This window comes from Cutaneotrichosporon cavernicola (assembly GCF_030864355.1).
Source record: "Cutaneotrichosporon cavernicola HIS019 DNA, chromosome: 3".
NCBI classification, from domain to species: domain Eukaryota; kingdom Fungi; phylum Basidiomycota; class Tremellomycetes; order Trichosporonales; family Trichosporonaceae; genus Cutaneotrichosporon; species Cutaneotrichosporon cavernicola.
The window spans coordinates 2,690,463-2,713,410 of record NC_083395.1 but is presented as its reverse complement, the minus strand read 5'-3'; the positions used below and the strand labels follow the sequence as shown (position 1 = coordinate 2,713,410).

The following is a 22,948-nucleotide window of genomic DNA, read 5'->3' as shown; positions in this document are numbered from 1 at the left end:
GTGTCAGCTGCATGTTGGAGCAGAGGGTGCTGAGGTGAGACGATTTATGTACAACACACTCGGGTCTGGTGGGTCTGGTTGGAATTATTGATTCAGTTGATTTGTCAGCGTGGGGCAGAGACAAATGGTTTGATGGAATATGCCGGTCTACCCCGGAAACATCCACGTGGTCCGGATCCGAAGGATATCACTCTCACTGTAGTGCTTCCCATTCGACATGGTCATCCGGTGTTCTTTTGGCATTGACATCTGACATCTGTCATCTTCGTCTACTTTACCTACTTAATCACTCGCACATCGACTATCCTCTTCATCTCTTACATCGCCTTTGGCTCCCATACACGGGCTTTGTCCCACCCCTCTATTTACCTGACCATCTCCAAGACCTAGTTCTCAGAGGAAGGCAACTCCAACTCCTCCTCGCCGCCGCACCCAAACCCTCGCTCAGTCAGCCAAGCCCACAGCGTCCATCGCCATCCAGACCATGGTCGATACCGCTCCGGTGACAGCAGCTTCATCTATTCCCCAACCAGGTGACGGCGCATATCTTGCCCGTCCCACCCCACAGCCAGGCGACGGCGCATACCTTGCGCAACGTCCGAACAGTGGTCCTTCCCGCGGCCCAAGAAACAACGGCCGTGGACGCGGACGCAAACCTGGAAACGCCGCTCACGGTTCATTTTCTGTTCATGAGCCTCCGGCGGCGCAAATTGGCGCGCTCACCCTCGACCCGTCGCCTAACGGCGGCCCTCGAAGCGCACGAGGCAAGGGTCGCAACAATGGCCCGCGGCCGAACGGGACGTCCGACGGTCCGCATCGCGGCCGCAACAGGCCCCAGAGACAGCGGGGCGAGCCTGTGAATGGGGTCGCTACTCCGTCCGGCAGCAGTCCCAGCACCCCGCTGAACCCGACAGCGAGCGTCTTCAACCCCGAAGAGGGTGGACTTAGCCGCCCAAGCTCGCGAGGGTCGCAGTCCAAGAGCCGACAGCGCAAGCCCAAGACGGAGGCGGATGGTGCTGCGGCGCCCAAGCCCGTCTCTAGCCGCCGCGCTGCGTTTGAGCGCGGGACCAAGCTCACCACTGGTGACGCCCCGCCGAAGAAAGAGAAGGCCGCAAGGAAGCATGTCGACCACCCAGAGCCGCTCGGCCCCGAGCCCGACGACCTCAACTCCCGACTCACTCGGGGTCTGCGCGGCAAGCCGTTCCTCGAGTGCCCGATCTGCTTCAACCCCATCTTCTCGCAACAGCAGACGTGGTCATGCCTGCCACCCCACTCGCCACCCGAGTATCCCAAATCGCTGGAAGAGAATGAGCGACCGGCATTCGCCACGGCACACTACACTGCGTGCTACACGCCTTTCCACATCAACTGCGTCCGCGACTGGGCATCGCGCAGCCTCCATGACGACGCCGAGCGGATACGCAAGTCGGAGAGCAAGGACGAGCCGTCCTGGCGTTGCCCAGGATGCCAGAAGCACCGTGCTCTCAAGATCGGGGGTTATAGGTGCTTCTGCGGCCGCCTTGCGAACCCTCCCACTAACACGAGTGCGCCGCATTCATGCAACGATGCCTGCGCGCGCACTCGCCCGAACTGCAGCCATCCGTGCCCTCTCAACTGCCACCCAGGACCCTGCCCACCATGCCAGGTCGCCCTAGTTGTTCGCTGCCCGTCGCACGCATCGGCCCTCACCGTCAAGTGTTCGACCGCGAGTACCAACGACGCAGCGCTCACACCCGTCTGTGATGAGATTTGCGACCGTGAGCTTGGTTGTGGCAAGCACAGGTGTGAAAACCTCTGCCACTTTGGCTCGTGTGGCGACTGTGGTGAGGTCGACACCGTTCGCTGCTACTGCGGTGAGGAGGACAAGGTCGTACCGTGTGGCTGGAACAAGAAGGAGAGCAAGGTGTGCAGCGATGCTAACGAGACGTGGGAGGGTCGCTTCGCATGCGACCGCGTTTGCAGCAAAAAGTACGAGTGCGGCATCCATGAGTGCTTGGAGAAGTGCCACCCACATCCCTCCAGTCCCATTCCCTGCCCGACTTCTCCGAGCGTCATCACCACCTGCCCTTGCGGGGCAACCCCGCTCAATCTGCTCCCCGGCTACCCACGACCAGACTGTACGGCTCCGATTCCGATATGCGGAGAGGCTTGCCCGAAGTCACGCCCTTGTGGCCACGCCTGCCCGCTAAAGTGCCACACCGGCGAGTGCCCTCCCTGCCATGAGCAGGTGTACCGGCCATGTCGGTGTGGAGAGAACACTCTTCTCCTCGACTGTGACGAGGTTAGAGAACGGCAACAGGCCGGCGAGACCGAGTTCCTGTGTGATCGGGTGTGCAAAGCGCTCCGTAACTGTGGCCGTCACGAATGTGGCCGTGTCTGTTGTCCTCTCTCGTACAAGGCGAAGCGTAAGGGCCGGCGTGCGCTCGACCTTGACTTCGACAACGACGACCTCCATCAGTGCCCTTTGGTCTGTGGCAAGCTCCTCAGCTGCGGCATCCACGCTTGTCCCAAGCCAGACCACAAGGGCGCATGCGGCCGTTGCCTGCAGGCCTCGTACGACGAACTCATCTGCAACTGCGGACACACAGTCGTTTATCCTCCCGTTGCGTGTGGCACCAAGGTCAACTGCGTGTTCCCTTGCGCGCGGCCCGATCCGCCCTGTGGCCATCCGAAGACTCCTCACAACTGCCATGAGGAGCCTGATTGTCCACCGTGCCCTTTCCTTACTGCCAAGCCTTGCGCCTGTGGTAAGGACCCCGCGGTCAAGAACATTCGTTGCTCCCAGTCACAGGACCGCGTCTCTTGCGGTCAGGTGTGCGGCAAGCTTCTCGGTTGCGGCTACCATCGCTGCGAGAAGACGTGTCACCCCGGCGAGTGTGAGTCGTGCACGCAGACCTGCAACAAGCCCAAGCGGATCTGCAAGCATGCCTGCTCGCACACCTGCCACGCACCCGCCAAGTGCCCCGAGAACGAGGGGTGCTCGACGATCGTCATTCAAACATGCTCGTGCGGCAACCTGCAGACGCGCACCACGTGCGGGTCCAGCACTTCGAATCCCTCGAGTCGCGAGACGGCCCAGCTCAAGTGCAACGCCGACTGCATGATGCGCCAGCGCAACGCGCGTTTAGCTGACGCTTTGGGCATCAAGCAGCCTATCGACCGGACGCTGACCGAGTGGCCGCCTGAGTTGCGTTCGTTTGCGTTGGCAAACCTCCCGTTTGTCAAGACGGTTGAGAACACTTTCCGCGACTTCGTGAACGGGACGCGCCAGACTGTCATCCTCCCACATATGCCCGCGGCCAAGCGCACATTCGTCATGTCCATGGCGGACGTGTACCGTCTCGGCCGTGAGCTGATCGATGCTGAGCCGAATCGCTCGGTGCAGATTCGCCGGCGCGTCGACACACGTCTCCCAAATCCCCTCCTGTCGACCGCAGTCCAGCCCGCGCCCTCGAAACTCGGTGGTCTGGGAAACCTCCGCGCGTCACCCGCTGGCGTGTGGGGAGGCTCGAGGAGCGGAACTGCGTCGCCGTCCACGGCTGCGTCAGCGGCCAAGGCCAACACGCCGACCGCGAGCGGGCCCTCGTCCCGTGTCCCCTCGCCCGGCGCCGAGCAATCGCGCCCAACCCCGCCCGAGTCGTCTCGCGTGCATGTCCCGGTCACGCATACTCACGTGCCAGTCCAAACCGTCGGCGTCGTCGGCGACACCGACTGGGACCAGAGTGGCGACGAGGCCGACTGAGCCGATCCTCCAAGAGACGAGCCGTGTTTTCACTCGTCTTACTAGAGCCTCATAGCAATGAGTGGATGATGCCACATTACATGTCACATGCTGCATATATCGTACAGTCAAGTCTATGTAAGGAGGTGGATCCAGTCTAGTCGTCGTAGCGCCCGCCCTCATCTGCTTGTCAGCTTCCATCCTATCTCCTTGCCCCAGCCGCCGTTATTCCCTGACATTACTCACCGTCGCCGCCTTCGCCGCCTGAATCGTCGTCCCCTTCTCCGTTGTCGAAGTAGTTGTGGTCGTAGTCCTGGTGGTCCTCCTCGTCCTCGTCATCAAAGTCAAAGTCGTCTTCGTCCTCCTCGCCTTCGCTTGGCTCCCCGTCGCCTTCGTCATCATCGTCGTCCAACGCACGTTTGCGACGGTTCGCACGCGCTATAGCTCGGGCCTTCTTCTCCGCCCCAGTGTTTCCTTCAAAGTACTCAGTCCACAGCGACGGCGGAAACAGGTCGCGGTTGAGGTGGAGCACGTTCGGGTCGAGACGAGAGTTACTGCTCGCCGAATTCGTGCCTGTGCGTCGATACCGATCCGAATACGACTCGATTTCTGGTCTCAGCCCTCGTTCGTCTTTCTCTCTAGGCAGGACGTACCAATCCCAACGACCTTTCGCTCGCTCTCGAGACGCCACAGGGCGCCATGCCGTACGCCATCAGCGTCCTCGAGCCCCTCAGCGAGGTCACGTAACAGCGCGTTCGTGTGGAAGATGACCCGCTCTTCAAACCCTGTCGGGCCTGGCATTTCGGCAGCCTTGTCCAGTGGCTGCGGTCAGACATTGTAATGGGCGAACTCACGGGATACAACATGCCGCTGCCCTTGACGGGTTTGCTGAAGGACTCGAGGACTGCGCGCGAGTCTTCCTTGCTCATACCTGCGAAGGCAGCGTTGAACTGGTCACGGCCGGCTGTGGAGCCGCCGCGCCCGCGGCCTCGTCCACGTCCGCGCGACATGGTGGAGGTTGAGGAGGAAGGCCGGAGAGGGGAGCGGGCCCGGGATTAAGGCCTGCGTGGATTGATAAAAGCGTGGGCCCAGTCTTTACGCTGTTGATAGCCCCGGATCGAGTACTGATGAGATAGAGAGTCGGATGCAAACGAGCTCGTTGACGACGAGGTTGGTTGAGGTTGTTGTGAGTCGTAGAATTCTTGTTCAACTTCAAGGAGGTGGAGGGTACCACGTGACCTCCACGTGAAAGGTACAACCCCGTTTAGTCCCGCCTGTAATGTTCGCGTCAAAAGTGGAATCCCTAGTGCTGACGCGACAACAAGGATATTTATTGACTTTACATCTCAACACCATCTCTCCTCCCATTACCCATTCCCGACGCTCGTTCAACCATGTTTCTGCGCCCGCTGCAGCTGGCACTTGCCCTTATCCTGCTTGGTCAGGTCCTCGCCGCGTCCAACTACTATTCCCTTCTTGGGTGTGAGTCGGTGGAGGTGGCGGTGGCTGGTTTGTGGCAAGCTGACACGCAGTGAAGAAGGACGCGAGCGATGCGGACCTTAAACGCGCATACAGAGTAGGTATCCTCGAGGGCTTGTTGAGCTGCTTGCCCTGTGTGTGCAGAGCTGACAGCAGAAACTCTCCAAGAAGTACCATCCAGATGTGAACCCGGACGAGAGCGCGCACGAGAAGTTTATCGAGGTGTCGAAGGGTAAGCTATCACCTGGGTAATAGAGCTGACGGAAGCGTACGAGGTGTTGTCTGAAACCGAGGTGGGTATATCCTATGGCGGACGTCGTGTGGCGGCAAGCAGACCAGCCGACGTGGCAGCGAGGGAGGCGACGCGTCACTACCGAAGTCTCCGGGCAATGTCGCCACCGTCCACGAGTAGCCACAGCCGTTGGAAAAGCCGGGGACCCCAGCTTACCTTCTCGTACCGAAACTGACTCCAGACGCGCCAAATCTATGACCGCGGAGGCGAGGCGGCGCTGAAGCGGCACGAGGAGCGCAAGGCGGCGGCACAGCACGACCCGTTCGCGCAGTTCTTTGGCGGTGGTCGCAACGAACCTCCACGAGGGCCAAGCGTCCAGCTCAACCTTGAGGTATCGCTCTCGGACATGTACTCGGGGCGGACAGTCGAGTTTAACATTCCTCGTCGGTTCATCTGCTCTAAATGCAGCGGTAGCGGCGCCAACTCGCCGTCGGACGTTCACCGCTGCGGCACATGTAATGGACAGGGTGTGGTGATTCAGAAGCACCAGGTGTTCCCCGGCATGTTTACGAATGTGCAGATGACGTGAGTCGCGACGAAGGACATGGAGGGAAGCTTTCGGCGAGATCCGCTCGCCATACAATGTCAAGAGCTTACCCCAGATGCCCACATTGCGGTGGAAAGGGCGAGCAGATCACGAAGCACTGCAGCGACTGTGGCGGCGCACGCACAGTGGAGAGGCAGCACACGCTGGCGGTCCACGTCCCGGCGGGCGCGCCAGAGGGGTACGAGGAGCGGTTCCAGGGCGAGGCGGACGAGAGCCCAGACTTCGAGCCCGGGGACGTGATCGTTCACGTGCGCTCCACGCCGCAGACGAACAAGGGGTGGACGCGTAAGGAGTCGGGTCTGGTGGGGAGGATCACGCTCAGTGTGGTGGAGGTGAGTGTCATCAACGAGAGTGACTAACCACAGGCACTGCTCGGGTTCGAGCGCAACCTCACGAGCCTGGACGGGCGGACTATCCCAGTCGGGCGTGCTGGAACCACTCAGCCGGGCGAGGTCGAGGTCATCGAGGGCGAGGGCATGCCGTCGTACCACGACATTCCCCAGGGCGACATGTACATTGAGTACAGTGTAGTGATGCCGACGGCCGTGACGGACGGCATGCGAAAAAGTGAGTCACGACGAGCAGCTGTGCATGCGTGAATGTTGAGCTGACAGTAGAACTGGTGGACGCATTTGGGGGGAGCGGACGGCGCGACGAGCTGTAGCAATGTATGCATCTATGACATAGGCTGCCCTCTTGAGCTCTTGAGCCGCTTCAACTGACTTTAGCAAGGGGCACAGTCCGTTAGGGTCTGAAGACGGTCGCGGTCTGAAGCCTAATCCTTTGCACTTGTAGGCAAAGTCGCGGAGCGGCATTGACGATCAGCTAATCTGGAATAGAGGCTCCGAATGAGTTGGGGAGCCCGGGAGGTAGTGGAGGACGCTCCTGGACGGGGAAGTGTGAGTTGGCGACGAACGGGTCTAGTTGGTTGTAACGAAGGAGGAGGAGGACGGTGGTGGTTGGTCAGTCGTTTCCGTTTGGCAGTGTGCGTAATGCCCTGGACGATGTTGACGTACATCTCTGATAACGGATTAACCGGCTCTGGCGGCCTCAGCAGGAGGGCGTCGGAATCGGATTCCTTCACGAGACTATGACTCGATCGCGGCTCCGGACAGTCCACAAAGATCCTCCCGGCTCCCATCCCCCATCACCACCTCTTCTAGTCGTCCGCATAGATCCAGTTCACCCGATGGCCCCGCGTCCACCCCATGCCCTCCCACAGCGACTCGCTAGCCCCATTAGTCACCTCGACATGGCAGAACCCAGGCAGGCCCGTCATCTTGCCCAGTCTGTGCGCGAGCACCGCCTTGGCCAGCCCACGTCGCCGAAACTCGGGGAGGGTGTACAGCGCCCCGATGGCACCATCGGCGACAGTGACGACCCACGCAACGGGCAGTGAATCGGGAGTTGGGCGGAGGACGGACGTATGCCCCAGCTGCGCGGCGTACCATTCCCTTGTACGGTATCCGCTCTTTGCTTGGATCTGGGTCAGCCAAACCAAGGACAACATACCAGAACCTCGTCTCCAGGTCTTCCTTCGTCTAGGATTAAGCCACACGTATCCGCCCGACTTGCATCGACTTGGGCGTTCTTTGGGGCGAGGAACGTCGTACACATTGTATGGTATCGCCCACCGACGACGTTGAGGCGCAATGACTCGGACCACGCCTCGTGCACCGCACCGAGCTTATACCCTGGCCGGTCGCGCAACATCTCCCCAACGACGGCGTTTACCATCGCCTGTCCACGCTCCTTCTCCTCATTGGTGATAGGGCCGGCTTCAAAGCTGTGGAAGATGCGCATCTGGCCCACGGGTCCGGGTAGGACTGCGACCACCATCCACTCGGCTGGCGGGTCGGCAGGGAACGTCGCGAATATCTCGAGCGTCGGCGAACTGCGTATCGACCCGACGAGGGCTATCGAGGCGGGGAGGAGGGCCTCGAGGAGCGGCAGGAGGGCGACGGGGTCGCGCGGATACCGCTGTGGCTTGGTCATGGTAAGTGAGGTTCCAGCTTGAATGCCGAGGTATTTTGAGAAGCTGGTTAGACACTTGACGGAGATTGGACAATGTCCTCGATCCTCCATGCTGCAACCTCCACTGCACTAACACAAAGCGGGTGTACCAGCAGGAATGCCTCCAGACCCGAGTGGGTGGTGAGAGGTGAGAGGTGAGAGGTGGGAGGGGTGCGTAACGCTCACTGTACTCTTATGCATGGTTAACATTTGCCTGCGGTGTGAGAGATCTCCCTGTAGCCTGTGCCTCTCAGAGGGACTGAGGTTCCACCCAATTTGAGGTCGGGAGGCGTCCGTTGCTCTTGACAAGTTCCGGCCAATGCTGCCTCAACCAAGGTGCAAATAACGAACCCTTGCATCTGACTGAGCGATGCAGACAACTGGATCCTCTTGCATGTTAGCCCTAGCAACATCGACTGCAAGCTGATGCGCTAACCCCGTCCCGCCCACAATCTGCCGAGAACACCAAATAATTGAGACGTCGGGGTCCCCATGCAATCGGGACACTCACTTACGTCATTTTTTGTCACCTGGAGAAGTGACTTGGTCCAGACTTCATCCCGTAATATTGTCCTTTGCCGTCTTCGCTTATGCATCCCGTCATTCTCCATCGCTCCATACTCCATCGATGACAGACATCGTCCTACACTCCGAGGGCGCTTCGCGAGGCCGGGCCACTCGCTTCCGGGACTTGATCCATCCCCCCGTCATCCGGCAGGTGCGCTTCCCCTCCCCTTCGTCCACCTCCGTCCTCCTTCCTCCGCACCAGGAGGCTAACCACAGTGGATAGCGGGGGGAAAACTCTACCGCGAGCGAGGAGAACGTTCTTCCCCGCGCATAGAACTCTTCCTCGACCTCCTCTACGTCGGGGTAGTGCACCAGCTCGCCGATGCTGCTGTTGAATCGCCTTCTGGGGCAGGAGTCGCGCGTTTCATACTCACTTTCTGGCCGAGTTGGAGTGTTTGGGAAGAGGCAAGGCGGTATTCCAACGTCTCGGGAACTGATGATGTAAGCCTGAAACAAAGGGGGGGCTGACGATAGCTCGTGCACCGCGTGTGGGTACTATTCGGGATGCTGTGTATTCTGGGGTACACGGCGAATGCGAGTGCCATCCCGCTGCCTGGCGAGGCCCACTCCGCGGCTGAGGAGGTGGTGGCACTACTGATGCGCGCCGAAGGGGCGGCAGCTGAGGGTGCGGCGGGAGCGGCGGGAGCGAGTGCAGTGGTTGAGGATGAGCACTCGCCCGTGCGCGCTGCTGTCGCCTTCTTCCTCGTCATCAAGGCGACGCGCGCAGTCGTACTCTTCCTGTACGCGTGGTGGCTCCCCGTCTTCCGCAGCTCCCAGGTCTTATCCGGCATAGCGGTCACAGTCCCGATGCTAGCCTACCTCCCCATCATTTGGGTCCGCTCACGTCGCGCCCAAATCGGCTGCGCGGTAGCAGGAAATGTGCTGGACCTAATGCGCTTCGACATGATCCTGTACAACATTTACGGGCGGTACTTGCTCTCCAAGCGGCGGAGGGAGGTGAAGCGTCAAATCGCCTCTGGAGAGCTCGATGCGTCCAATGCGCCCGATACCAGTCATCCTCTTATGAAGATGGTTGTCCTGCCTGACCACATGCGTATTCCAGGTCAGTTAATATGTGATGGCGCTGATATCAGCGATCAATATCGAACACTCCGTCGATCGGAGCGGAGCGTTCACCGTCCTTGTCGTAGGTTCTGAGCAGGGTGGAGCTGATAAAGCTTGGCGAACTCGTGGCGAACCTCCTTTACATTGCGAAGCCGGGGGAGTATGGGGTGGGACATCAGTTTGGCAAGGCAAGTTTGGGGTTCATGGTTGCGTGGGCACTCAATTACATGTGAGTCGGGTTGAGGGTAGAGGGAGATAGGAGGTCTTGAAGGGAGGGAGTCGACTGTGGTTCTCAGAGAGGGAGAGAGGGAGACAGGGAGACAGACTTGTAGAGGATATTGCCTCTGGCTGGCTGTCCGTCTCCCCTCAATTCTCCGCTGCCCGCCGCAGTGAGGTGAATGCGACCCGGCAGCTCGGGTTTCCGTGATTGTCAACGACGGAGAATGGGTGTGCGGATGAGGCGAGCTGAGCTCGCTCGATGCCAACGAGCCATAATGACACTGTTCGGGACACACTGGGCACGTCGCAACAATGGTACCACTCTGGACATCGCTGAACACAACGTCTTGCTGACCTCACTAACGCCCAGGTACACCCTGCCGTCCGACGAGCACATTATCAGGTACGACGCTTGTCGATTTCCAACTGACCCAGATACACGCACGCATTGCGGCGCTCGTGGGTGACTGGCGTCCTGTTCAACTTGTGAGTGCGCTTGGAAATCACCAGTCAATGGGACCAGCCGGATACCCAACGGTGGGGGATGGTGACTGTGTCAATCGCCACACTGGGCAGGCCGGGATCTTCCGGTGGATCCCCGGAAGAGTCGTCATCTCAGCTGTCACCGCGGCTTGCCCTCGCACCCGAGTGACCACAAGCGGCCGCACGCTTCCCACAACCCCGCACTAACACCAGTTTCCACTGGCCGTTGTGCGCGTCCATCGTGCTCGCGGCAGCCGCGAGCAGCAGGATGGTCAGCAGCGATACCGGCGTCGAGCCGGGTGTCAAGTGGTGCGTCTTTGTTCTCATTTTCCCGGAATCTCCGTGCAGCCGCTGTGATTCCGGGAACTCGCAGCGTTGTGTTGTTGAAAGGCACCAACAATGGGCGGGTTGCATGGAAGCATGTACAGCATGTACATGTACCTCGCATCTGGGATGCGCTCACGCTCGCCGCGTTGTGCTCGACGTGCATCTGCTCTGTGCCAGGTTACGTCGGACGCACGTACCAGCCCAGGACAATCTTAGTGCAGCTAGCGCCGGCGTCTGTGGTCGTGCCTATCGACACCATAGCGATCGCAATCTGCCTAATCTATCTTTGCTGACCGAAGGTTCTGGGGAGCCGGGCTCGGCGCCGCTGTTCTCTTCCTTGGTCTCATCGATATCTTGCATGGGGAGCAAGACGCCTGGAATGTCGCTCGCATCCCAAGGGTGAGTCACTTGCGGAACCGGCCGGGCTCGGGCCGGACTGTTCCGCATCCTTGTTCTGGTCATACGACGTCCGTGCCTGACCGGACGAATTCGCCGACTTCGGGCACAAACATCCATTGTCTCGATCACCCACCATCACCCGGCCACCGAGCCATACACTCATGCCAACATGCCGAGGTGACGCGTAGGTGATGGGGGCTCGCGGGCCGGGCGCATCGGGCGATGTTACGGCGTCTTGGGCTATCCATTTGGTTATGCCGGCCGCCGTGGCGCCCATGGGCTCAAGCTGCATTGTTCCGTGTTGGAGGCGTGAGACGTGAATCGTGGAGGACTTCGGCTCGGACGCCACCCCGCGGCCTGGCGTGGGATGGGCTTGGGGTCGGGGTCTGGTTCTGGGGCGAAAGAAGGGAGAACAAAAAAGAGAAGGCATCGTTACGACACGCGTCGACAAAGGAACGGGCTGCGCTTGCGTGGCTGGCGTGACCGGCTCCACCGAGTTCATGCCAACCGATTAGCTTGCGTGCTGCGTGATGGGTGGTGGGTGATGTGTTCGGGGTGGGAAAAGTCGGGAAGGTTGGTCGGCGTCGACGCCCGTCGCGTCACCTGGTGACCCGTCACCGTCACTCGTGACGTTTGCATTCCCATGCCCCGCCCGCCGCGAGAATTGAACGCGGGGTGGGGCGTGCATCTCCCACTCCTCCTAGCTCCTACGTCGCCCATGTCGCCCAAGACACGCCCACACTAACTGCAGATCCTGCGTTTTGCAACCGCATGTGTAGGCGCGATTCTGCTCGCCCTGTTCCCGCTGTACGCCAAGACGTTAGATTCGACCAAGATGCTCGCCCTAGCAGTCGGCATAACCTGGGCCGTACTGGCAGTATACGTATTTGGCACACTCCCCAAACCCGGCGCCATTCTTTCCGACGACGAGACAGAGGCGCAGCCAGTCGTGACTGTCACTGACCTGGAATCTGGGGGCGGGTTCGAGGAACACCCGCACAGCGCAGACGAAGACTACCCCACGAATCACATGCACGACGACCACTCGCCTGAAGTCCATGCCTTGAAGCCCTAGCGCGAACGTAGAGTGGGCTTGGACTAGGACCCGTCTCATCCCCGAATCTGATCTGAGAGAGAGAGAGAGGACAATCACACGCAGTCTGGTTTGATGCATTGTGTGAACCGTTTTGCAGGTGGTCCAAGCGCGTCTGTGCGGGTATGTGCGAGTCGGGGCGAGGCGACACCGCATGGCGTTTCTCGCGCTATGACTGACAGGAGAAGAGACAGAGACAGGAGAGACAGGAGACAGGAGCAGGAGGCAGGAGACAGGAGACTGGAGACTGGGGAGACTTGGTTGATCCGAGGTGTCCGCAGATATTCCGGTTGCCATTCCGATGGGTGGGTGACGGCCCGCATACAGAAGAGTTGCATAGCATTGCCAAGTGGAAGAGTCCAGTGCCTCTGACGTGGACACTGTGCCTTTGCCATCGGTGTGTTGGATCGTGGAACACGCGTGTCCAGAGAGTACACAAGAGAATGAGGGCGTCTTTGCCAAGTAGAGTCTGGCCTGACTTGCCACGCCATGCCACGCCACAGTGACCATTACCCTCTGCGCTCTACGGCCTTGGGGCCTCTTATTCCAACAACTCTGTAACGATGTGAGCAAAGCAAAGAGGTTAGTAGTCACCGGGAGATTTACCGATGTGCCGATGTGCCTTATCAGGGTCGGAAGAGAGCCACACCTTGGGTTACAGTGGACCCTGAACAGCCTGAACAGCCTCTTTTGTCCTCTGAAACTTGATACTCTTTTTACTAGTCATCTACAAAGATATGGTATGGTCTGTGCTCGATTGCGATTGCGGGGTGATGGGGGTGATGGGGTGATGGCATGAAAGACGCTCGGTCGCGGTGAGAAGCATTCAGGTGATCTGAATCGCAGTTGTCGCTGGTCATAGCGATACCTTTGATGTGCGATATGTGGGGAAATGGGGCACTTGTAGTCGACGCCGCGCCAGATACATGCCACAATTTGGAGTGACCGAGGTAGCGGTCGACGCGACAACGGCGGCGTCGGTCGTCGGTACTCGGTACTCGGTACTCGGTACTGAACGAATAGGTATCCGGGGTTGGATGGGGTGTGTCAACGAGAGTCACCGCAGTGACCGTCAATGGAGTGCTCGACGCCCGCACGTGCCCGTACTGCCCCGCATCCCTATGCATTAGGCGCTATGCCGGTGACAACAATGAAGTGCGAGGGCGAGGGCGGTGGGGCCTTGTAGGTATGTGGCTAGTGGGTGGTACGTGTGCTAGTGTCAGAGTTTGAGCGTCAGTGAGGAGTCAAGGTGAGTAAGGTGAGGGTTTTGATTGAGAACAATGAACAAAAGCATGACGCACGGCACAATACGAGGCTAGTCAGGGACAATTAGTCAAACCACACCACTCACTCACAGACTCCACGTGAGTAAGTTTCGTTGATTTGTATAAACAAATACAAATCAAAAATCAGTCAGCCCAGCCTAGCCAGCCTAGGAACTTGGAAACTTGGGTAGGTGGGTTCCTGATCCTGATAAACCCTCAAGCATTGTCCCTGAATGGGTTGGACCTGAAGGATTGGATTGGGTTGACAGGTACGTTTGTCCCATTGTTCCTAATAGGTTGTAGCCCGGCAATGGCTTCGTATTTGATTAACTGGTGTAAAGACTGACAAGCTGTTACAACAAAGACAATGGAGTGACTGCCTTGTCTCTGTCTGTCTGTCTCTCTTCTCTTCATCCCCTTCTAAAGCAGCCAACCTAAAAGACTCGACATCTATCCTCTCTTCAACTTTGTCCTCAACATTCACAATCGTCATCTGTTTAAAACCAGTCGACAACCCCATCCCACTCTTGGCCACTCACTAGGTCACTGGGTCATCGCCACCAACCAACTCGACGTTACACTTGAACGTTGCTCTCGTCCGCACTCGACAGCAACACTCAACCAACCCAACCCAACCCAACCCCACCCTTCCCCTCGCCCCCAACAATGGCCCCAGCACACCACCTTCCCTCACCCTCGTCCACCGTCTCCCTCTCCCCTCGCCAGACCTCGTCCCACGCCATGGCTCGCCACTCTAGCTGCAACAGCAGCGAGGACGACCAGGAAGCCGCTCGCTCCGCCCTCGAGATCCGCCGCGAGAAGAACCGCGTCAAGCAGCGTAACCTGCGTCGTGAGTCACCTCTCTCTCATTCCAAAGCCTTCCCCCCCCTAAACCCTCTTTCTACCCCCTCCAACGCCTCTTACCCCCATCTACCCTACATGCACGCACCTCTGGCATAAGACAATAGAGAGCTTGCTCGAATGCTCCTTGTGTCGCATACATTGTCCTGCATGTCGGCTCTCATTGCCCAGTTTGCCCGACGCTTGGTCCTCTGCACACACCAACCCCATCTCGTCTTCTTCTGTCACCCATGCGTACCTACCTCCACCTTGCTATAGACATCCACCCACCCTCCACCCATGACCACTCCCGCTCACACGCACAGAGCGCCGCGCTACCCAGATGGCAGACCTCGAGACCACGGTCAACACCCTGCGCAGTAAGGCCCATGACCTTGAGGACCGCCTCAGCATGCTTGAGGCCCGTGAGGCCAGCCTCCAGGCTTGGGTCCGCGAGCTCGAGAGCGCCATGATCGCCCAAGGCCACCGCGAGCAGGTCGACACCCTTCGCCGCGTATGGGGTCAGTCGGCAGGTATGATGCCTGCGCCCCACCACGCCCTCTCAGGCATGGCCGAGAGCGTTGGTTCCCGCGCCGACCCCCTCGCGACCCTCGCGTCCGCCGCCTCGACCTTCCAGAACCCACGCGCCGCCGTCCACCCCTACCCCATGCGGGCGCACGACGATGACGATGCCGCCTCGCGCAAGCGTAGACGTGACGACGACTACGAGTACAGCGCTGGTAACCGTGGTGACCGCCTCCCGTCTCCCAGCCGCATGCGCATTGCCGACCTGGTCCTTCCCCTCCCCCGGCCAACGAGCTCTGCACCCGTCCTGCACCAGCCTCATCCATACCAGGGCTGGTCGTCGCACCTCCCCGCAATTGACCAGGGATTTGCAAGCTACGAGGAGAAGCCGAGGATCAAGACGGATACACGCAACGTCACGCCCTCTGACCGCCGTCCTCTGTCGTCGTCGAGCAACAACACGGCACGCACATGGTCGTCGCCTGTGCAGTCGTTCGAGATCCGACTCTAGAGTCTTGATGCCATAACATCGTCATGTTGTTCATAGTTACGACACAAAAACTGGATCGGTCTACGATACGACTCTGTCATCATTCTGGGTTTATGGTCTCACCACTCGCTACTCGCTACGTTATGTTCCGCTACGCTTCAACGTCTACTCGGTCTCGGTCTTGGTCACCGTGCAACGTCCTATCTTACTACCCACATCCACATCCAAACCCAAACCCAAACCCACCCACTTGTGCATTGTAGAGGTTGTACCACAAAAGAAGCTAAAATGATGTACAGTCCTTGGCTCTTAGGATTAGGATTAGGATTAAGCGGAAGCACTGGTTTATCCGGCGGACAATGGGATTCCGTGCAGATCGCGATTCCAGGGCTGAATGATGGGATAATGCACTCTCCAATACGCCGATAACCGGCCCCTGCGAGATAGAAGCCATCTAGATCTCATAATCATGATTGTGCGACTAGAAGGTGTGACTGACCGGTTTGTCACCTTTGTACCCAGTTCAGTTTTCGCTCTTGATCTGCATGTGCAAGTCATCGATCAAACATTGTTCCTGCCATTCTGGAACCACCTCGAGGTCAGCAGACAAACTATGACATGAGCAGTTGGAATGGTATGACTTTGATTCCGCGTCTACAAATGATTGAGCAGAATCTACAAATTCGGCCATGTTTTGTACAAATCTCGGAAGCTAGAAGTACAAATAATCTCGGCAAGACTAAGGGTTCAGGGATGACAGGTGACAACCCCCCCTCCGACAGGAAACATCCCTGATTCCCTACCCTTTTGTTCAGGCCCTGAAACGGGATGTTGTTCTTTTGTTCTCCATTTGTCTACGAGTATCCCACGTCCCATCCACAATTCAACACCCGGCAATGCCGAGGAGATGGCACCACACACCCACACCCAACGTACGACGACACGTCGACTGGGTCAGTGGATGTCACCGTGGCATGTAGGTTACACACCGCTGAGCCACCTTGTCACTCAAGCCACACTAGACCGTAGACCCCAGCGATGTGGGATTGAAACCATGTGACTAAATCACACACACTGGAACCCAGAAGCTAAAAGCCAGAAGGAGGAAGCGCGTGACGGCGTTGTGGATACTGTGACGAGTGATGGTGACGGTGACGGTGACCTGTGACAACAAGTGAAGAGAGGAATGAAGGAGGTAGGAGAATGAAGACGGAGATGGGTTGGGAGGTCAGGTCGTTGGAGATGCTCAATGAGAATACGACCAAGCTGCAACGAGTTCTGTCAACCTTCAAGTTTAGAGTTAAGAGTCTCGGTAGAGGGGCGAGTAGAGTATGTGAACAGTTGAACCGTCACCGTGAGTCGCCGCTCTCAATCTCTTCCTACCAAGCTGTCAATGGCACATTGTGGTACAAGTTGTGGTCTCCCGGTAACTCTTGCTGATCGGCAGAGTACTGTTACATCTCCCAGATTCAGTATCCGGCATTCAGGACGGATTCGAGGTACGATGATCGGTCTGTTGGCGATCAGTGGGCTCATGCGAGGGCCGGCGGTGAGAACAGAGTACATCGGGGGTGTACATGTATGGAGGGAATATGCCAACGTGCCCGAACGAGGGAACAGCTCTGCTTGCTCAGTACTAGCGTACACGTACATATGCCTGTCTAGCACAGTAGTCGAGTGGTTGAGGGACTGATTTCCATCACGCCTGGACACTTGGTTCGGCGCTCTCGACCACCAAAGTGATTCCCGGTGAGAAGCATGAGAAGGGACAAGGGCAGATGGCAGATGGTACATGGCAGATGGCAGATGGTACATGGCAGATGGCAGATGGTACATGGCAGATGGAAGAAGGGATGCGTCCATACAGTAGCCTGCATCTACTTGTACCCGAATAGACTACGCAGTGTGTAGGAGCAACGACGGAAACCGACATGGTGACACTCCCCGGAACCATCCATCCGACGCCACGTGGATCCACGCGACACTCCACGTGACGGACCGCGTAATGTCTGCCCGACGTGTCCGCATGCCATGTCATCACTCACCATCACTCACACCATGCCAGCATGATCACGAGGAAATTGATTATTCTGCTCCTCGCGCTCGCTCTTGCGTTCCTGGCCCTCGCCGAACCCATCCTCGACGAGAGCAGAAGCGACGTCGACGTGCCAGAAGAAGATCGTGAGTGGCAGTCAGACACGCTGACACCAGCTTGCGCGGGGGTTCACAAAGCCCATGATATTCTGCAGGCGCTGTATCCACACCGACATGCGCATTTGTCAAAGAAGCTCGGTGGATCTGGCCAGGCGAGGAGATTGCCTGACGAGTTGGGGTGGAGCAGCCATGTGAGTTGGGCGACTCTTTTGGCTCTTCCTCTTGTATTGGAATTCGCTGACACCCAGGGACCGCTCTCTGCCGCACTCCGCATCTCCTCCCGTCTAGTCGCCTCACTCAATCCCCTCAACCTACTTGCTAAGATCCCGCGCTCAACATCACGGCGACAACGCATCTCCGCCTCGACGCGCGATCGCATCGAACGTGTATTTGCAGCGCTCGACGATGCAGAAGCCAAGGGATGTCCTCAGGCTCTGGCCTTGCGCGCCGATGTCCTCCTATTCCCTCCTTCTCGCGGTATCAAGCAGGACCTGCCCGCTGCATACGACTTGTACAAGCGCTACCTCGACCTGACGTCCGACTCACACGCGCAGTTCATTGTCGGCTTCTTCCACGCTACTGGTGTAGGCGGCGTCAAGCGCGACCAGGGCCTCGCTACGCTGTATTACACCTTTGCTGCGCTGCAGGGACACAAGCCAGCGCAGATGGCCATGGGATATCGCTACTGGGCTGGAATTGGTGTCAAGGAGGTCAGATTGCCTCTATTCCGAAGCTGATATCAGGACTGTGTCATTGCGCTCGACTTTTACGAGAGGGCGGGTGAGAAGGCGTACAACACGTACGAGGCCGGGCCACCGGGCGGTGAAACCCTCCCACTCTCACCATCGAGGATATCGGACCGTCTCGGCGGCGTGTTCGGCCCGCACGCGACGTGGTCGCTCACCGGATTCAACGTCAACTACGTGACGGTCAAGGCGATCAACGCGCTCGCGCGCGGCGAGTCTGAACCCGAGATTCTCGAGTACTTGAAGTACAACTCTGATCGCGGGCAGATGCGCTACACATACCGCCTAGGGCACCACTACTACGCCGGTTCAGTGTTCCCGCACTCTTCGAGCGGCGTGTCGTCGGGCGCCGAGGAGATTGGCGAGATCCCTCAGAGCTTTGATGAGGCACGCAAATACTTTCACTTCGTCGCACGCCAGATGTGGCCAGCGGACTTGGATGCCGAGGGTAAGGCGGCGCCCCGGAAAGAGATGAATGACGAGAGGCGCAAAGAGCTGAGCGACCCTGCTATGGTCGCCGCCTCATTCCTCGGCCGCATGTACATGCGCGGCGAGGGTGTGAAGAAGGACTTCAAGCTCGCGCGTCTATGGTACCAACGCGCGGCCGACCTCGGCGACCGCGAATCGCACAACGGCCTCGGCATCATGTACCGTGACGGCCTTGGAGTGAAAAAGGACAGGGAAAAGGCGTTCAAGTTCTTCCAGGCTGCCGCTGGGCTAGATCTGCCTGACGCTGAGATCAACATCGGCAAGATGCTGCTCGACAAGGGCGACAGCTCGCGTGCGGCCCAGTACTTTGTCCACGCGGTGCAACACGGCTCGCCGTTCGAGGCGTTCTACCACCTTGCGGCATTGCACAGCGCGAGTGCGCATGCGCCGGCCGACCAGCGCTCACCAGGGGCTTGCGGCGTCGCGGTCGGGTACTACAAGCTCGTGAGCGAGGTCGGGGCGTGGGACGATGACTACATTGGCGAGGCGAACCGCGCCTGGAGCCGCGGCGAAGAGGACAAGGCTCTGCTGGGCTGGTGGATCGCCGCCGAGATGGGCTTCGAGATTGGGCAGAACAACGTCGCGTTCATGCTCAACCGCGGGTCCACGCACTTTGGATACCCAATCCCGGCCGACACCGAGCTCATGCTCTGGACGCGGAGCGCCGCGCAGGGTAACGCCGACGCCATGGTCATGGTTGGCGATTCGTATTGTAAGCAGAGCCGACTTTCATACCTAACGCCAGACACGGGCGCGTACCTGGATTCCAGCACGGACCCCAACGTCACCGAATCGTTACCAGATTACCCGCGCGCATTTGGGTACTACCAGACCGCGTCGGAGAAGCACAACCCCATGGCCTACTGGAACCTCGGGTACATGTACGAGAACGGACTGGGTGTCCGGCGCGACTGGCACATGGCGAAGCGCAACTATGACATGGCACTGAACGTCTCGCCCAAAGATGCGTACCTGCCCTGGGTGCTGAGTCTCACCAAGCTGTACATCCGAAGGTGAGATGTGCCTTGTTCACAGCTGACGTCAGTTGGTGGACCGATGTCGCCACGAACGGGGACGTGTCGGGTCTCTCACTTTTTGACGATTCGCAAGAGGCGCCTGGACTGTGGGAGGGCATCAAGAGGCTCTTCACTGGGCCGCTGCCTGCCCAGCGGCAAGAGCGCGAACGTGAACATGAGGACGACAACGAGCACGAAGACTACTCGGGCGCCGGGTGGGATGGGAACAACGACGAGCTCGACGACGTCGACGATATGGTCGAGAATGTCGTCATCCTCGCCGTCACGGTCATCATCATGCTCCTCTTCTGGCTCCGCCAGCGGTGGGGCCAGTTCGGGTTCGGGCCCCTGCAGCAGCCTGCGCGCATGGTCGCGTAGGGTCATCATGTATTGCTAGCACACATACGGCGCATCGGGGCACTGCCTCATTAACCCATGATCGGGGAAGGAAGCCCTGCACAGCGTTGCTTGCGGGTCAGGTGATGGCGCCGACGAGACATCACTGCGCCCGCTTACCGGAAGCGTTGGATGTGGGGTCCGAGCTGACTAACTCTATCTGTCTCCGTGATTGCTGATATGAGCGAATAGCTCTGCATCTCGCTCGGTTGCTGATCTGAGCAAATGACTGTTTCCGCCAGTTGCTGATCAGGACTGGACAATTAAAACCACCTCGCTTTCCACACAGGCACCCGTACTGCGGGAGAGATTGCGATTACATGGCCCAGCGCCTTGTTGGCTTCACCCGGGGCCAGAACAAGTCTGGATTTGCGAAGGGAGGAGCGGTGGCCTGTGTAAGACTCCAATGAGACTAGTTGTACAGCACACATGCATTCAGATATTTCAACATTTATGAATCTAGGTTTAATCAGTCGTCCTCAGGCCTCAGGCAAGCTAGGCCTCAGGCAAGCTTGGCCCCCTTGTCGTCCCACACCTTCTCACCAATATCGATCTCGGGCGGCGTCTTGCGGCGCGCAAAGATGTGGAAATGCGCGTAGCCGGGTACGCTCTGAAGGCGGGGCGGGTTGACGAACCATATCGTCTCCCATCCGCGCGGGTCGAACAGCCCCCGAACCATGTTGGAGACCTCGTGTCCGCCCTTTGCCTCGTACTCGATGCCGGCCCAGCGGCGGATCTCGGGACCGCCATATCCAACGTCGACGGCGTACCATCCCCCCTCTCCAGCCTCGGTTGGCCCAGCGCGACCGACAGGCTCCTCCTCGTCCGGACTGGGGCTGGGGGTCGGCAGCTGGTTCCGGGCAGGTGGCGAGGCCGGAAAAGCCGGAGTGACACCTGTGAACCCGCCCAACCCCTCAGCCTCAATCTTCTCCCACGCCCCACGGTCGTAGTCCACCAGCACGGGATGGGCGATCGGAACGCGCGACCACAGACAGTAGTGCCGTACCCCATAGGGCACGCAGTACGGCCAGTCGTTGGGGAGGAGAGCATACTTTGTCCCGTCCAATCCAGAATTCGGATCGTACTTGAGGAAAATGTCGGGCTCGTCTTCTTCCTCGGGCTCTTCAGAGGACGCGCTATCGTCGCTCGCCAGGGCCTGTTCGCGCCGCCGAGCCCTCTCAAGTCGCCTGTTGACCTTGGGCAGCACACTGTCGAGGCTGACGTACGCCACTGAACTTGGGGTGCTCGCTCCACTTGTGGCGCCACTTGCAGCCGGAGATGCACGGGAAATAGGCGCGGTGGCCATATGTGAACATCCCCCGGTCGCCGAAGCCGTCGTACAAGGACTAAGGCCGCCGAATCCCGGCGCAATGCCAAGAGCGTGCTGCGCGACAGCAGCAGCTCCCGCCCCAGCTTCGGAGGAAATTAACCGCCTATGCTTTGGAGTGACCCCGTCTCCGCGCGGCCGGGTCGAGGGTACGAGGTCGATTTCGGGATGGGACATGACGGTTCGCTGGTCATATGTCGGTTCTGGAGCTACCTCTGCTCCGAGTCGGTTCCGGTTTGCTTCGCCCCATGGCAGGCGGGCGTTGATGAGATAGTTTTCAGACGAGCCCCACACGTCCTTCTGCTTCTTCATCCACCCCTCATACTTTGCCTGGATTTGCTTGTTCCGGGACAGGTGCTCCAGCTCGCCCTTTTCTACTATTAGCTTTTCCTCCAGTTGAGACGCACGGATGATTTCCTTGAGCTCGCCAAAGGTGAAGAGACGGGGTTGGGCGTCCAGCTGCGCCTGGGTGGGTACGCCGTGGATGAAGGGGGGGAGCTCGAAGGCTTCGGGGGCGGGATAGCGGGTGTCGTTGTCCCAGATAGGCATTGTTGGGGCGGGAGAGTGGTGGGAGAGATAGAGAGATAGAGATAGAGTGAGAGTGAGAGTGAGAGTGGGAGTGAGAGTTTTTAGCGAGAGTGACAGTGACAAAGAGAGTCAGAGTCGAGTCAGAGTCAGACAGAGGAAGACTCAGATGGACAAAGTTGCGGCCATTGAATTGAATACATGTTTGTAGCTTTGGGCTTAAAGGAGCCGCGGGTCTACGGCGGTACGGCGAAACATTGGAGACGGACTGGATTGAGTTCTGTGGAGCAAAGTGGCAAGATTGTATTTAGCACATTCACCCGGAAGTGTCGCCGAAATGAGACTATCAGGAACCAGATGTTGAGATTCAAGACGTCACTCCGGCTCTTTGGCCGATCAAGCGGGAGTAGATTCTTGGGATAACTTGCATTCCGAGTTGGAATCGGTACGACTGTGGAGCCGAAATCAACAGCCAGCCAATCCTCCACCTCCACCTCCTCCACATCCACCTCCACCGCCCTCCACTCAGACCTCCACTCCAGAACAGCAATCGCGATGTCGGCCCGACTCGCTCACCCCATCGCACCCATCATCGCACGCATGAAACTGATATCCTCATCCTCGGCCCGGTTCACCGCACACTGGTCACTGGTGGACGAGATATTGCGCAATGTGTGTTCGCATCAACAACCCAAAACCCCACGCCCACGCGAGGACGCCGAACGCGGACACACACTGCGCAGGCAAGTTGCCTTCTACCAAGCTACCATTTTGCTCGTTCCATCCACCTTGTACCTTGTCCCCAAAACTCTTCCTTATCTCTCCCTTCATCTGACTCGACCTTTGACCACGTCAACATGAGGGATGGTGCCAGAAGAAGCAGAACATCCAGTCGGCTCCGAACTGCACCCTGACGTCATGCCCACCTAATCGCTACCTGGCTGCTTCATCAGCACCTGTGACCGCCTCA

General features: G+C 58.7%; 8 protein-coding genes across 8 annotated transcripts; 5 read left to right on the top strand and 3 right to left on the bottom strand.

Moving 5' to 3' along the window:
• Positions 1-484: 484 nt before the first annotated feature.
• Positions 485-3,742, top strand: FAP1 (uncharacterized protein; the record flags this gene model as incomplete). The annotated part of the gene is made up of 2 exons (XM_060599532.1): positions 485-1,903; positions 2,300-3,742. The coding sequence occupies 2 exons, from the start codon at positions 485-487 to the stop codon at positions 3,740-3,742; spliced, it is 2,862 nt and encodes a 953-aa protein (XP_060456217.1).
• A 136-nt stretch (positions 3,743-3,878) lies between these two features.
• Positions 3,879-4,731, bottom strand: CcaverHIS019_0310210 (uncharacterized protein; the record flags this gene model as incomplete). Its single annotated transcript, XM_060599531.1, has 4 exons — positions 3,879-3,904; positions 3,968-4,330; positions 4,375-4,543; positions 4,576-4,731. 4 exons carry the CDS (start codon positions 4,729-4,731, stop codon positions 3,879-3,881), a joined length of 714 nt encoding a protein of 237 aa, XP_060456216.1.
• A 384-nt stretch (positions 4,732-5,115) lies between these two features.
• Positions 5,116-6,703, top strand: SCJ1 (uncharacterized protein; the record flags this gene model as incomplete). The annotated part of the gene is made up of 8 exons (XM_060599530.1): positions 5,116-5,203; positions 5,254-5,297; positions 5,357-5,432; positions 5,468-5,493; positions 5,674-6,017; positions 6,095-6,371; positions 6,405-6,606; positions 6,657-6,703. 8 exons carry the CDS (start codon positions 5,116-5,118, stop codon positions 6,701-6,703), a joined length of 1,104 nt encoding a protein of 367 aa, XP_060456215.1.
• Positions 6,704-7,198: 495 nt separating this feature from the next.
• On the bottom strand, positions 7,199-8,034 carry GLYAT (uncharacterized protein; the record flags this gene model as incomplete). Its single annotated transcript, XM_060599529.1, has 2 exons — positions 7,199-7,522; positions 7,552-8,034. The coding sequence occupies 2 exons, from the start codon at positions 8,032-8,034 to the stop codon at positions 7,199-7,201; spliced, it is 807 nt and encodes a 268-aa protein (XP_060456214.1).
• A 646-nt stretch (positions 8,035-8,680) lies between these two features.
• Positions 8,681-12,187, top strand: CcaverHIS019_0310180 (uncharacterized protein; the record flags this gene model as incomplete). The annotated part of the gene is made up of 10 exons (XM_060599528.1): positions 8,681-8,770; positions 8,836-9,060; positions 9,094-9,682; positions 9,714-9,766; positions 9,798-9,913; positions 10,274-10,306; positions 10,339-10,389; positions 10,600-10,695; positions 11,013-11,112; positions 11,864-12,187. 10 exons carry the CDS (start codon positions 8,681-8,683, stop codon positions 12,185-12,187), a joined length of 1,677 nt encoding a protein of 558 aa, XP_060456213.1.
• A 1,949-nt stretch (positions 12,188-14,136) lies between these two features.
• Positions 14,137-15,346, top strand: CcaverHIS019_0310170 (uncharacterized protein; the record flags this gene model as incomplete). Its single annotated transcript, XM_060599527.1, has 2 exons — positions 14,137-14,320; positions 14,637-15,346. 2 exons carry the CDS (start codon positions 14,137-14,139, stop codon positions 15,344-15,346), a joined length of 894 nt encoding a protein of 297 aa, XP_060456212.1.
• A 2,045-nt stretch (positions 15,347-17,391) lies between these two features.
• On the top strand, positions 17,392-20,108 carry HRD3 (uncharacterized protein; the record flags this gene model as incomplete). The annotated part of the gene is made up of 6 exons (XM_060599526.1): positions 17,392-17,506; positions 17,537-17,670; positions 17,728-18,189; positions 18,223-19,426; positions 19,460-19,727; positions 19,760-20,108. 6 exons carry the CDS (start codon positions 17,392-17,394, stop codon positions 20,106-20,108), a joined length of 2,532 nt encoding a protein of 843 aa, XP_060456211.1.
• A 520-nt stretch (positions 20,109-20,628) lies between these two features.
• CcaverHIS019_0310150 (uncharacterized protein) lies at positions 20,629-22,002 on the bottom strand (the record flags this gene model as incomplete). Its single annotated transcript, XM_060599525.1, has 2 exons — positions 20,629-21,827; positions 21,861-22,002. 2 exons carry the CDS (start codon positions 22,000-22,002, stop codon positions 20,629-20,631), a joined length of 1,341 nt encoding a protein of 446 aa, XP_060456210.1.
• Between the last annotated feature and the right edge of the window lie 946 nt (positions 22,003-22,948).